Source organism: Cuculus canorus, chromosome 37 (assembly GCF_017976375.1).
Source record: "Cuculus canorus isolate bCucCan1 chromosome 37, bCucCan1.pri, whole genome shotgun sequence".
Taxonomy (NCBI): domain Eukaryota; kingdom Metazoa; phylum Chordata; class Aves; order Cuculiformes; family Cuculidae; genus Cuculus; species Cuculus canorus.
This window is the reverse complement of record NC_071437.1, coordinates 988,978-1,003,552: the sequence shown is the minus strand read 5'-3', so window position 1 is coordinate 1,003,552 and position 14,575 is coordinate 988,978. Positions and strand designations below refer to the sequence as shown.

Sequence of the window (14,575 nt, the reverse complement as noted above, 5' to 3'; positions counted from 1 at the left end):
GGGTGGTGGTCCCCCAAAACCACATCCGCAACCCAAACCGGGAGAGTGTGGTGGGATCTGGGGGGGCTTCGCCATGTTGGGGTGGGGTCAAGGAGGTCCTTCTGACAGCAGAAGGGGCAGAAAGGTCCATCAGAACCAACTCTGGCGTTCCCGGAGGGCCCCTCGTGGCCTTTGGAGGCCCCAACAGGGTCTTCTCAGGTCCCACCGGGGGCACTTTGGGGACCTTCGTGGTGGTTTGGGGACCCACAGGGGGCGTTTTGGGGTCCTTTGGGGCGTTTGGAGGTCCCACCACGGGGTTTTGAGGACCCTCATGGGGTTTTGAGGTCCCACCACGGCATTTTGAGGTCTCCTCGTGGTGTTTTGGGGTCCCACCACAGCGTTTTAGGGACCTTCATGGGGTTTTGAGGACCCTCATGGGGTTTTGAAGTCCTACTATGGCGTTTTGGGGTCCCACCATAGTGTTTTGGGGACCTTCATGAGGTTTTAAGGTCCCACCATGGGGTTTTGAGGACCCTCATGGGGTTTTGAGGTCCTACTATGGTGGTTTGGGGTCCCACCATGGGGTTTTGAGGTCCCCCCAACCTGAGGGGTTCCTCGAGTGTCCTTCAAGTCACCAACGAGATGAGTTGAAGGTCATGAAGGACCTTCTGAGTCTCCAACCTTCTCCAGCTTGGAAGGGGCAACGGGTCATGGAGGGCCCTCCCAGTGCTCCCAGTGCCCTCCCAGTGCTCCCAGTGCCCACCTGGGCCAACTTCTTCATCATGTGGGCGAAGACGTGGAGGAAGCCAACGACGGCGTCCCAGAGGCGACTGTGGGCCAAGCTCTGCTGGTTCCCCGTGCAGGGACCCTGCGGGCAACGGGTGGTGCCACCAGGGCCACCGAGGGCCACCGAGGGCCACTGAGGGCCACCGAGGGCCACCGAGGGCTTTGGGGACCTCCTGGAGGCATCAGGACCTCATGGGCCATCAAGGTTCTTGAGGACCACCAAGAGGGACATGGATACGTGGTCACCAGGGGCTTTGGGGACCACCAGGAGCATCAGGACCTCATGGGCCACCGAGGTTCTCGAGGTCACCGGGGGCTTTGGGGACCTCCCGTTGGCCACTGAGGCCCTTGAGGACCTCCGGAAGGACCATAGAGACCATCTGGGACACCTGGAGTTTGGGTTCCTTGAGGGCCACCAGGGTGGTGGTGAGGGGCTGGTGGATCTGGGGGGGCTTTGGGGGCCTCACCTGGATGTACTCGGTGAGGCTGTTGAAGACCTGCTTGGCCACGGCCATGGCCTTGGAGAAGTTGCGTTTGCCTTGTTCGTCGATGACGTCCTTCCCGGAGTAGTACCAGTAGAAGTCGCTGATGGACTCCTGCCACCGGGGAGAGGACCTCGGGAGGTCACGGGGACCACCCGCAGCTCCAGGACATGGGAGATGGGGACCACCAGGAGCTCCGGCAGCACCAGGACGTGGGGATGGGGACATGGGGACCACCAGGAGCTCCAGAACATGGAGATGAGGATGTGGGGACCACTCGCAGCTCCAGGATGTGGGGATGGGGACCACCAGGAGCTCCAGGATGTGGGAGATGGGGACCACCAGGAGCTCCGGCAGCACCAGGACGTGGGGATGGGGACATGGGGACCACCCGCAGCTCCAGGACGTGGGAGATGGGGACCACCAGGAGCTCCAGGAGCACCAGGACATGGAGATGGGGACATGGGGACCACCCGCAGCTCCAGGACGTGGGAGATGGGGACCACCAGGAGCTCCGGGAGGACCAGGACGTGGGGATGGGGACATGGGAACCACCAGGAGCTCCGGGATGTGAGGATGGGGACCACCAGGAGCTCCAGGACATGGAGATGGGGACATGGGGACCACCCGGAGCTCCAGGACGTGGGAGATGGGGACCACCAGGAGCTCCAGGAGCACCAGTACATGGAGATGGGGATGTGAGGACCACCAGGAGCTCCAGGATGTGGAGATTGGGACATGAGGACCACCAGGAGCACCAGGACGTGAGGATGGGGACCACCAGGAGCTCCAGGACATGGAGATGGGGACATGGGGACCACCCGGAGCTCCAGGACGTGGGAGATGGGGGACCACCAGGAGCTCCAGGAGCACCAGGACATGGAGATGGGGACATGGGAACCACCAGGAGCTCCAGGATGTGGGGATGGGGGCCACCAGGTGCTCCAGAACATGGAGATGAGGACATGGGGACCACCAGGAGCACCAGGACGTGAGGATGGGGACCACCAGGAGCACCAGGACATGTGGATGGGGACGTGGGGACCATCAGGAGCTCTGGGACGTGGAGATGGGGACGTGGGGACCACCAGGAGGTGGGGATGGGTCCCCCCAGGATCCGTGGGGGTACCTGGAGGCGCAGGAGATAGTCGACGGTGCAGATGATGATGTTGATGGTGGTGGTGTTCCCCGTCTGTGTCCGAAGATAATTCTGGAAATCTGGGGGGGAGGGACAGGGGGACATCGGCCGCGGGGCCACCACGGGGCCACCCCACGGCCACCACGGCCACCACGGGGCCACCACGGGGCCACCCCACGGCCACCACGGGGCCACCATGTGCCCAGTGTCCCCCAGTGCCCCCAATAACTCCAATGTCCCCCAATATTCCCCAATGTCCCCCAATGTCCCCAATATCCCTCAGTGTCCCCTATATCCCCAATATCCCCCAATATCCCCCAATGCCCCCCAATGCCCCCCAATGTCCCCCAATATCCCTCACTGTCCCCAATATCCCTCAGTGTCCCCAATGTCCTCAATATCCCAAATGTCCCCCAATGTCCCCCAACATCCCTCAGTGTCCCCAATGTCCCCCAATATCCTTCAGTGTCCTCACTGTCCCCAATATCTCCCAATGTCCCCCAATGTCCCCCAGTGTTCCCCAGTGCCCCCCAATATCCCCAATGTCCCCAATGTCCCCCAATATACCCCCATATACCCCCAATATCCCCAGTGCCCCCCAGTGCCCTCCAATATACTCCCAGTTCCCCCCAGTGCCCCCCAGTTCCCCCCAGTGTTCCCCCGGTGTTCCCCCCGGTGCCGCCCGGTGATGCCCCCCAGTGCCCCCCAGTTCCCCCCGGTTCCCCCCGGTGCCCCCCAGTTCCCCCCGGTGCCCCCCAGTAATGTCCCCCAGTGCCCCCCAGTGCCCCCCAATATACTCCCAGTGCCCCCCAGTTCCCCCCGGTGCCCCCCCGGTGCCCCCCAGTGCCCCCCAGTTCCCCCCCGGTGCCCCCCGGTGCCCCCCGGTGCCCCCCCGGTGATGCCCCCCAGTTCCCCCCGGTTCCCCCCGGTGCCCCCCGGTGATGTCCCCCAGTGCCCCCCGGTGTTCCCCCGGTGTTCCCCCCGGTGCCCCCCGGTGATGCCCCCCAGTTCCCCCCAGTTCCCCCCCGGTTCCCCCCGGTGCCCCCCGGTGCCCCCCGGTGCCCCCCCGGTGATGCCCCCCGGTTCCCCCCGGTTCCCCCCGGTGCCCCCCGGTGCCCCCCAGTTCCCCCCGGTGTTCCCCCGGTGTTCCCCCCGGTGCCCCCCAGTTCCCCCCAGTTCCCCCCGGTGTTCCCCCCAGTGCCCCCCAGTTCCCCCCGGTGCCCCCCACCGTTGTTGTGCCCTTCGCAGAGCAGTTGGAGGAGGCGGAACAGATCCTGCGTGAATTCATCATCGGCCATAACCTTCTCCCCTGCCGAGAAACCGGCGGCGTCGGACTGGGGGCACTGGGGGGACTGGGGGGCACTGGGGGGGAACTGGGAACAGACTGGGACAGACTGGGGGGAACTGGGGACACACCGGGGGGGAACTGGGGACACACTGGGGGGACTGGGGGGGACTGGGGGGAACTGGGGACACACCAGGGGGAACTGGGACAGACTGGGACAGACTGGGGGAACTGGGGGGAAACTAGGGACAGACTGGGGGGAAACTGGGGACACACCAGGGGGAACTGGGGACACACTGAGGGGCACTGGGGACAGACTGGGGGGCACTGTGGGAACTGGGGACACACTGGGGACAGACTGGGGGCACTGGGGACACACTGGGGGGCACTGGGGACACACTGGGGACAGACTGGGGACAGACTGGGGGCACTGGGGACACACTGGGGGGAACTGGGGACACACTGGGGACACACTGGGGACACACTGGAGGGCACTGGGGACACACTGGGGACAGACTGGGGACAGACTGGAGGGCACTGGGGACAGACTGGGGGGCACTGGGACACCGCGGTGGGGGCAGAGGGGATGCGGGGGGGGCAGAGTTAACGGGGGACGAAGCGCGGGCGGCGGCTGCTGAGGGGGGACCAACCCTGGGGACCCTATAGAGCCCCTATAGAGCCCCTATAGACACCCATAGATCTCCTATAGACCCTCCAGAGCCCCTATAGACCCCCTATAGACCCCATAGAACCCCTATAAACCCCCTATAGACCCCATAGAACCCCTATAGACCCCCTAGAGACTCCCATAGACCCTATAGACCCCCTATAGACCCCATAGAACCCCTATAGACCCCCTAGAGACCCCCATAGACCCTATAGACCCCCCTATAGACCCTCTAGAGCCCCTAGAGACCCCCATAGACCCTATAGACCCCCCTATAGACCCTCTAGAGCCCCTCTAGACCCCCATAGACCTCCTATAGACCCTCTGGAGCCCCTATAGACTGCCTACAGCCACTATAGAGCCCTATAGCCCCCCTGTAGAACTCTACAGACCCCTATAGCGCCTATAGGCAGCCTCTATAGCCCCCCTATGGCCCCTAATGACTCCCTGTAGGCCCCCTATAGCCCTCTATGGTCCCCCTAGAGGCTCTATAGCCCCCCTATAGACTCTATAGGTCCCCTATAGACACTGTAGACTCCTATAGCCCCCCCCCCTTAGAGCCTATAGACCCCCCATAGGCCCTATAGACTCTGTAGACCCCTGTAGACCCCCCCATAGACCCTATAGAGCCCCTATAGACTGCAGGCGCTTATAGAGCCCCCCTATAGATTCTATAGGTCCCCTATAGGTGCCCCCCCCCCCCGTTAATTACCGTTCTCGCGGCTGATGACTGTCGCCCGGAGCCGGGGGAGAGAAGGGAGAGAGGTGAGCGGGGTAATTAAGGCGGGCGTTAATGAGGGGGGGTCATTAGGGGTTGGGGTAATTAGGGATTGGGGTCATTAGGGGTTGGGGGGTCGTTAGGGTTTGTGGGGGTCATTAATGAATGGGGCATCATTAGGGATTGGGGGTTCATTAGGGGTTGGGGGTTCATTAGGGATTGAGAGGTCATTAACGAATGGGGTGACATTAGGGGGTCATTAATGAATTTGGGGTCATTAGGGTTTGGGGGGTCGTTAATGAATTTGGGGTGACTGGGAGAGTAATTAGAGGTTGGGGGTCATTAATGAACGAGGGGTTCATTAGGGATTGGGGTCATTAGGGATTGGGGGTCATTAATGAAATGGGGGACTCATTAGGGGTTGGGGGAAATTAGGGGTTGGGTGTAATTAATTAATTGGGCGGTTCATTAGGGTCATTAATGAAGGGGCGGCTCATTAGGGTTGGGGGTCATTCATGAGTGGGGGGTCATTAGGGGTCAGGGGTTCATTAGGGATAAGGGGGTTCATTAAGGACTGGGGAGCTCATTAATTAACTGAGGGGACTCATTAGGAGCTTGGAGCCGCGTTAATTGCGGGGGGGAGGGGCGTGGGAAAATGGGAGGGGATGAATGAAAAGGGGAGGGGGAGCGTGGGAAAATGGGAGGGGATGAATGAAAAGGGGAGGGGGAGTGTGGGAAAATGGGAGGGGATGAATGAATGGGGAGGGGGAGCGTGGGAAAATGAGAGGGGATGAATGAAAAGAGGGAGGGGGAGCGTGGGAAAATGGGAGGGGATGAATGAAAAGAGGGAGGGGGAGCGTGGGAAAATGGGAGGGGATGAATGAAAGGGGGAGGGGGAGCGTGGGAAAATGGGAGGGGATGAATGAAAAGGGGAGGGGGAGCGTGGGAAAATGAGAGGGGATGAATGAAAAGGGGAGGGGGAGCGTGGGAATCGGGGTCCCCCCGTGGGAAAGAAGGGGTTGTGAATGAAATGGAGGGGAGGGTAAAAGAAAGTGGGGGGGGGGGCTAAAAGAAGGGGGTCCCCCCGTGGGAATCGGGGGGTTCCCCCCCCCCCAAACTCACTCGTCCCCTCCTCGGTCACCATCCCCAGACCCTCGGCCTTGTTCTGCCGCTCGAAGGCGTTGAGGTCCAGAACGCTGTGGGGGGGTCGGGGGGCGCCCCAAAACACATGGAGACCCCCCCAAACCCCCAGGGACCCCCCCAAACCCCAGAGACCCCCAAATCCCCCTGAGACCCCCCAGGGCCCCCCAAAACCCAAGGGGGGACCCCAAAATCCAAATGAGGAGACCCCCAAAGTCCATGAGGGGACCCCAAAACCCAAAGAAGGAGATCTTAAAACCCAAGAGGGGACCCCAAAATCCAAAAGAGGGACCCCCAAAACCCATGAGGAGACCTCAATAGCCATGAACGGGACCCCAAAACCCAAAGGAGGGGACTCCAAAAGGCACGAGGGGACCCCAAAACCCAAAGAAGGAGATCTTAAAACCCAAGAGGATCTTAAACCCCCAAAATCCAAAAGAGGGACCCCCAAAACCCATGAGGAGACCTCAATAGCCATGAACGGGACCCCAAAACCCAAAGGAGGAGACCCCCAAATCCAAGGAAGGACCCCCAAACCCATGAGGGGACCCCAAAACCCATGAGGGGACCCCAAAATCCAAGGAAGGACCCCAAAACCTATGAGGGCACTCCAAAACCCAAGTGGGGACCCCAAAAGCCATGAGTGGACCCCAAAACCGAAAGGAGGGGACCCCGAAGCCCTGGTGTCACCTGCAGGTCTGCATGAGGGCCTGAACGCTCTGGAAGAATCCGACCTCACGCTTCTCCTTCAGATAATCCAACATTTTCTGGGGAGACACAGGGACAGACGGACATGGGGGACGCGCGGGGACAGACGGACGCGGCCACAGACGGACGCGGAGACACGTGGAGATGTGGGGACCCACAGACACGGGGACAGATGGACGTGAGGAGGCGCGGGGACAGACGGACACAGGGGGAAAAAGGACGCGAGGACAGACGGACACGGGGACACGTGGAGACGAGGGGAGACACAGAAATGGGGACAGACGGACACGGGAATGTGGGGACAGACGGACACCGAGACACGGGGACAGAGGGATGTGGGGACAGAGGGGACAGAGGGGACATCAGTGGGGACAGAGGGACAGATGGACATGGGGACAGATGGACAGAGGGATGTGGGAACAGAGGGACAGATGGACGCGGGGACAGACGGACAGAGGGACAGAGGGACAGAGGGACAGAGGGACACGGGGACAGAGGGACAGAGGGGACAGAGGGACAGAGGGATGCGGGGACAGACGGACAGAGGGACGCGGGGACAGATGGACAGACGGACAGATGGACACGGGGACAGACGGACAGAGGGACAGACGGACAGAGGGACGCGGGGACAGACGGACACGGAGGCGCGGGGACAGACGGACGCACCTGCTGGACGTCGGCGTTGCCGCCGTTGAGGATGGAGATTCCGAGCTTGAGGGTGGAGGAGACCATGGCCCCGCGCTCGCCTGCGGCCGCACCGTCACCAGGGGGGACCACACACCAGTTTTGGGGTCATCCCCATTCTTGGGGTGTCCCCCTCCCAGTTTTGGGGTCCCCTCCCCACACTGTCACCCAGGAGCACCGGTTGGGGGAAGGAGGGGCCACCCAGGACCCCAATTTTGGGGGGGGTGTCCCTATTTTGGGGGATCCCCCCACTTTTTGGGGTGGGGGGGTCCCAATTTTAGGGTGGGGGGGCCCTAAGGACCTTATTCTTGGGGGTCCACCCACTTTTTGGGGTGGAGGAGCTCCTCAAGACCCCGGTTTTGAGGTGGGGGGGTCCCCAAGGACCCTATTTTGGGGTGTCCTCCCACTTTTTTGGGGTGAGGGGGTCCCTATCTTTGGGGGTCCCCATTTTTCAGGTGAGGGGGTCCTTATCTTTGTGAGAGTCCCACTTTTTGGGGTGGAGGGGGTCCCTATCTTTGAGGGGGGGGTCCCATTTTTGGGGTGAGTGGGTCCCTCTCTTTGTGGGGGTCCCCCATTTTTGGGGTGGGGGGGTCCCCTGTCCCTTTCGGGCTTTCAGCTGCCCCTTTGGGAGCCCCCAGGATCCACTTTTTGGGGTGAGGTCCCCATTTTTTGGGGTGAGGGTGGTCTTTATCTTTTTTGGGGGGGGATTCCTTATCTTTTGGGGGGGGTCCCCGTTTTTTTGGGGGGTCCCCCACCTTTGCAGGCGCTCAGCATCTGCAGGACCATCTCGGCGGCGCCGCGCGTGTGCAGCCGCGACTGCTGGTAGAGCAGCTTCTGCTTCTCCATCTCCTTCTCCTTTGGGGTTTGGGGGAGACACAAAAAGGGGGTTCAGCACTTAGAAGTGGGGTTCAAGGGGGGGTTGAGGGAGGGGGACCCCTCTTTCCTCACCTCGAAGGAGTCTTCGGCTTCTTCCTCCTCCTCCTCCTCTTCCTTCTTCTCTTCTTCTTCGCCTTCTTCGGTGTGGCAGCTCTGGGGGGAGGGGAGGAGAAAGGGGGGGTCTTGGGGGCACCCCAAATCCTACAGACCCCCCTCAATCCATAGGGACCCCCCCAAATCCATAAGGACTCCCTAAATCCATAGGGACCCCCCAAAAACCCACGGGGATCCCCCCAAACCTTGAGGAACCAACCCCAAACCTTGAGGAATGAACCCCAAACCTTGAGGAACGAACCCCAAGAAGGGACTCTGGGGTTTGTGGGGGTTCTGAGTGAGCGCCGCCCATCCTGGAGACCCCCCAAAATCCATAAGGACCCCCCCAAATCCATAGGGACCCCCCAAATCCATGGGAACCCCCCAAAAACCCATGGGGATCCCCCCAAACCTTGAGGAACCAACCCCACCATCTCCCCCTCCCAAGAAGGGACCCTTGCGGGAGGGGGTGGGGGTTGTTGGGGGTCCCGAGGGGAGATTTTGGGGTCCCGGAGGAGGGGGTTGGGGGTCCCGGAAGGGTCTTTGGGGTCCCGGAAGGGTTTTGGGGTCCCACCTTGGCCATAATGCCGGCGTACGCCATGTAGAGATGATCCTGCTCCAGTTTGCTGCGGGGGGACAATGGGTCAGGGGGGGCCGGGGGACCCCAAAGTGGGGGTCCTGGGGGTCCTGGGGGTCCAGGTGACCCCAAAGTGGGGTCCTGGGGGTCCGGGTGACCCCAAAGTGGGGGTCCTGGGGGTCCTGGGGGTCCAGGTGACCACAAAGTGGGGGTCCTGGGGGTCCAGGTGACCCCAAAGTGGGGTCTTGGGGGGTCCGTGTGACCCCAAAGTGGGGGTCCTGGGGGCCCTGGAGGTCCAGGTGACCCCAAAGTGGGGGTCCTGGGGGCCCTGGAGGTCCAGGTGACCCCAAAGTGGGGGTCTTGGGGGTCCTGGGGGTCCAGGTGACCACAAAGTGGGGGTCCTGGGGGTCCTGGAGGTCCAGGTGACCCCAAAGTGGGGTCTTGGGGGGTCCGTGTGATCCCAAAGTGGGGGTCCTGGGGGTCCTGGAGGTCCGGGTGACCCCAAAGTGGGGGTCCAGGAGGTCCAGGTGACCCCTAAGTGGGGGTCTTGAGGGTCCTGGAGGTCCGGGTGACCCCAAAGTGGGGGTTATGGGGGTTCTGGAGGATCAGGTGATCCCATGTTGGGGTCCTGGGGTTCTGGGTGACCCCAAAATCGGTGTCCCGGGGGTCCGGGTGACCCCAAAGTGGGGGTCCTGCGGGTCTAGGTGACCCCAAAATGAGGACTTGAGGTTCTTGGTGACCGTTTCTGGGGGTCCTGGGGGTCCGGGTGCCCACAAAATGGGGGTTTTGGGGGTCCTGGAGGTCCAGGTGACCCCAAAATTGGTGTCCCGGGGGTCCGGGTGACCCCAAAGTGGGGGTCCTGGAGGTCCAGGTGACCCCAAGGTGGGGACTTGGGGGTCTCGGTGACCCCATGTGGGGGTCCTGAAGGCCCAGGTGACCCCATGTGGGGTCCGGGGGGTCCGTGTCCCCCCAAGTGTGGGTGCGATCCGAGGGGCGCCCCCACCTCCTCTCGGTGAGCGCGGTGCGGCTGAAGTGCAGGATGAGCTGGTGCAGCGGGTCGGGCTTCTTCTCCCGCTCCTCGTCCTCCTCCTCCTCTTCCTCACCCGCTTTCTGCAGACACGGGGGGGTCACGGGGGGAGGGGGACCCCCCCAAACCCTGGAGAACCCCGAGAACCCCCCAAATCCCTCCTGGAGAACACCAGGAACCTCTGGAGAACCTCAAGAACATCTGGAGAACCTCCAGGATCCCTCAACATCCCCCCCAGAGAACCTGAAGAAACCCTGGAGAACCTCGAGAACCCCTGGAGAACCTCCAGAATCCCCCCAAAACCCCCTGAAGATCCTGAAGAACCCCTGGAGAACCCCAAGAGCCCCTAGAGAACCTCCAGGACCCCCCAAACCTCCCTGGAAAACTCCAAGAACCCCTGGAGAACCTTCAGGACCTCCCAAAGCCCTGGAGAACCCCAAGAATCCCTGGAGACCCTTGAGGACCTCCCAACTCCTGGAGAACTCCAAAAACCTCTGGAGAACCTTGAGGACCTCCCAACTCCTGGAGACCCTCAAGGACCTCCCAAAGCCCTGGAGAATCCCAAGAAACCCTGGGGACCCTCGAGGACCTCCCAACTCCTGGAGAACCCCAAGAGCCCCTGGAGAACCTCGAGGACCTCCCAAACGCCCTGGAGAACCCCAAGAATCCCTGGAGAACGTTGAGGACCTCCCAACTCCTGGAGAACCCCAAGAACCCCTGGAGAACCTCGAGGACCTCCCAACTCCCTTGGAGACCCTCAAGGACCTCCCAAACCCCTTGGAGAACCCCAAGAATCCCTGGAGAACCTTGAGGAACTCCCAACTCCTGGAGAACCCCAAGAACCTCTGGAGAAAGTTGAGGATCTCCCAACTCCTGGAGAACCTCGAGGACCTCCCAAACCCCTTGGAGAACCCCAAGAATCCCTGGAGAACCTCGAGGACCTCCCAACTCCTTTGGAGACCCTCAAGGACCTCCCAAACCCCTTGGAGAACCCCAAGAGCCCCTGGAGACCCTCGAGGACCTCCCAAAGCCCTGGAGAACCCCAAGAACCCCTGGAGAGCATTGAGGATCTCCCAACTCCTGGAGACCCTCAAGGACGTCCCAACTCCTGAAGAACCTCAAGGACCTCCCAAAGCCCTTGGAGAACCCCTGGAGAACCTCGAGGACCTCCCAAACCCCCTGGAGAACCCCAAGAGCCCCCGGAGCCCCCCGAGGACCCCCCGCCCCCCTGGAGGAGGCGTCGGTGGCCTTTGGGCGACGTCTCCTCACCGAGAGGTCGTCGATCATGCGGTCCTCGAAGGGATGTTCCTCGCGCTGCAGCCACGACAGTTTGTACGCCTCCAGGAACATGTTACAGGCCCGGTGCCTGCCCAGTGCCACCAGTCACCACCAGTGGCTCCCAGTATGGAGCTGGGACACCCTCAGGCGTTCCCAGTGCCGTTCTGGGTCACCCTCAGGTGTTCCCAGTTTCTCCCAGTACAGTTCTGGGCTGTCCTCAAGGATTCCCAGTCACTCCCAGTCAGTCCCAGTCACTCCCAGTTGCTTCAAGCCACTCCCAGTTGCTCCCAGTCACTCCCAGTTGCTCCCAGTACCTCCCAGTTACTCCCAGTATGGAGCTGGGTCACCCTCAGGCGTTCCCAGTTGCTCCCAGTACAGTTCTGGGCTGTCCTCAAGGATTCCCAATCACTCCCAGTCAGTCCCAGTCACCACCAGTTGCTCCCAGTCAGTTCCAGTTGCTCCCAGTTGCTCCCAGTATGGAGCTGGGTCACCCTCAGGCATTCCCAGTTGCTCCCAGTACCATTCTGGGTCACCGTCAGGTGTTCCCAGTTACTCCCAGTACAGTTCTGGGCTGTCCTCAAGGGTTCCCAGTCACTCCCAGTCAGTCCCAGTCACCACCAGTTGCTCCCAGTCAGTTCCAGTTGCTCCCAGTTGCTCCCAGTATGGAGCTGGGTCACCCTCAGGCATTCCCAGTTGCTCCCAGTACCATTCTGGGTCACCGTCAGGTGTTCCCAGTTACTCCCAGTACAGTTCTGGGCTGTCCTCAAGGGTTCCCAGTCACTCCCAGTTGCTCCCAGTCACTCCCAGTCGCTCCCAGTATGGAGCTGGGACACCCTCAGGCATTCCCAGTCGCTCCCAGTACCATTCTGGGTCACCCTCAGGCGTTCCCAGTTACTCCCAGTACAGTTCTGGGCTGTCCTCAAGGGCTCCCAGTCACTCCCAGTCACTCCCAGTCACTCCCAGTTGCTTCAAGCCACTCCCAGTTGCTCCCAGTCACTCCCAGTTGCTCCCAGTACCTCCCAGTCACTCCCAGTATGGAGCTGGGTCACCCTCAGGCGTTCCCAGTTGCTCCCAGTACAGTTCTGGGCTGTCCTCAAGGATTCCCAATCACTCCCAGTCAGTCCCAGTCACCACCAGTTGCTCCCAGTCAGTTCTAGTTACTCCCAGTTGCTCCCAGTATGGAGCTGGCACACCCTCAGGCGCTCCCAGTTACTCCCAGTACAGTTCTGGGCTGTCCGCAAGGGTTCCCAGTTACTCCCAGTTGCTCCCAGTCACTCCCAGTCACTCCCAGTATGGAGCTGGGTCACCCTCAGGCATTCCCAGTTACTCCCAGTGCAGTTCTGGGTCGCCTTCAGGTGCTCCCAGTGCCTCCCAGTGCCTCCCAGTCCCTCCTCAGGTCCCTCCCAGTGCCCCCCAAGGCCCCTCCAGTGCCTCCCAGTGCCTCCCAGTCCCTCCCAGTGCTCCCTAAACCCTTCCCAGTCCCTCCCAGTCCCTCCCAGTGCCCTCTAAACCCCTCCCAGTCCCTCCCAGTCCCTCCCAGTGCCCCCCCAACCCCTCCCAGTGCTCCCAGTGCTCCCAGTGACCTGGGCAGGTTGTAGAGGGGGGTCATGCGGAAGCAGGCGACGACGGCGCGGCGCCGCTGCTTGGACAGGAGCTTATGCCACACCGCCTTCTTGGACTTGTAGGGGTGCTCGGTCTGGGGGGACAGGCGGACACCCGGGACCTCCTGGGGGACCTCCGGGACCCCCCAAAAAGCCCTGGAGAACCTCAAGGACCCCCTGGAGAACCTCCAGGACCCCCCAAAAACCGCCTGGAGAACCTCAAAAACCACCCAAGAACCCCTGGAGAACCTCAAGAACCTCTGGAGAACATCCAGGACCCCCCAAAAACCCCTGGAGAACCTCAAGAACCTCTGGAGAACATCCAGGACCCCCCAAAACCCCCTAGAGAACCTCAAGAACCCCCTGGAGAACCTCAAGGACCCCCAAAACCCCCGTGGAGAACCTCAAGAACCCCCTGGAGAACCTCAAGGACCCCCGAAAAACCCCTGGAGAACCTCAAGAACCTCTGGAGAACATCCAGGACCCCCCCAAAAACCCCTGGAGAACCTCCAGAACCACTCAAGAACCCCTGGAGAATCTCAAGAACCTCTGGAGAATCTCCAGAACCCCCCCAAAACCCCTGGAGAATCTCAAGAACCCCCTGGAGAACATCTGGGACCCCCCAAAAAAACCTAGAGAACCTCAAGGACCACCCAAAAACCTCTGGAGAACCTCAAGAAGCCCCTGAAGAACCTCCAAGACCTCCCTAAAACCCTGGAGACTCTTAAGAACCTCTGGAGATCCTCAAGAACCCCCTGAAGAACCTCAAGGACCACCCAAAAACCCCATGAGAACCTGAAGAACCCCCTCGAGAATCTCAAGATCCCCCTGAAGAACCTCAAGGACCACCCAAAAACCCCTGGAGAACCTCAAGATCCCTGTGAATAACCTCCAAGACCTCCCTAAACCCCTGGAGAACCCCAGGAGGACCTCCAGACCCCCATGAGCTGCCGGACGTGGTTGACCGTGGCCAACATCTCCTGCAGCCCTTGGTCCCCCCGAAGCCCCCCCTGACCTGCTCGAGGTGGTAGAGCACAGCCGAGACCTCCTGGACCCTACGGACGATCTTCTCGGGGCTGTCGGAGTCCTCGGCCCTTCCGGCCAACTCGCGGTACAGCGCCATCTGCCACCGCAGCGACGAGGTGGCCTCACACTGGGGACACGAGGACCAGGGCCAGGTGGTGAGGAGAGGACCACGGGGACGTGGAGGAGCTCGTGGGGACCATCAGGAGGTGGTGGGGCTCATGGAGAGGTGGTGGAGCTCATGGGGATGTGATGGGGACCATCAGGAGGTGGTGGGGCTCATGGAGAGGTGGTGGAGCTCACGGGGACCATGGAGACGTGATGGGGACCATCAGGAGGTGGTGGAGCTCATGAGGGCGTTTTGGAGCTCATGGGGACCATGGGGATGTGGTGGGGACCATGGGGAGGTGGTGGAGCTCATGGGGATGTGGTGGAGCTTATGGTGACCATGGAGAGGTGGTGGAGCTCGTGGGGATGTTGTGGAGCTCATGGGGACCATCAGGAGGTGGTGGA

At 61.5% G+C, this 14,575-nt stretch overlaps 1 protein-coding gene across 2 annotated transcripts in view; it reads right to left on the bottom strand.

The window, feature by feature from the left end:
* Positions 1-14,575, bottom strand: part of RYR1 (ryanodine receptor 1) — a 130,647-nt gene that overhangs the window by 12,770 nt on the left and 103,302 nt on the right. Inside the window, exons 73-87 of one of the 2 annotated variants that reach the window (XM_054052902.1) lie at positions 14,055-14,192; positions 13,022-13,134; positions 11,430-11,526; positions 10,137-10,243; positions 9,131-9,182; positions 8,536-8,616; positions 8,343-8,442; positions 7,570-7,649; positions 6,886-6,962; positions 6,178-6,251; positions 5,050-5,067; positions 3,614-3,694; positions 2,377-2,465; positions 1,233-1,361; positions 743-847 (exon numbers count right to left, since the gene is read on the bottom strand). In XM_054052902.1, coding sequence (XP_053908877.1) covers positions 743-847; positions 1,233-1,361; positions 2,377-2,465; positions 3,614-3,694; positions 5,050-5,067; positions 6,178-6,251; positions 6,886-6,962; positions 7,570-7,649; positions 8,343-8,442; positions 8,536-8,616; positions 9,131-9,182; positions 10,137-10,243; positions 11,430-11,526; positions 13,022-13,134; positions 14,055-14,192 — 1,341 coding nt within the window. The remainder of the gene's footprint in view (positions 1-742; positions 848-1,232; positions 1,362-2,376; positions 2,466-3,613; positions 3,695-5,049; positions 5,068-6,177; positions 6,252-6,885; positions 6,963-7,569; positions 7,650-8,342; positions 8,443-8,535; positions 8,617-9,130; positions 9,183-10,136; positions 10,244-11,429; positions 11,527-13,021; positions 13,135-14,054; positions 14,193-14,575) is intronic. The other variant, XM_054052901.1, reaches the window with a different exon arrangement.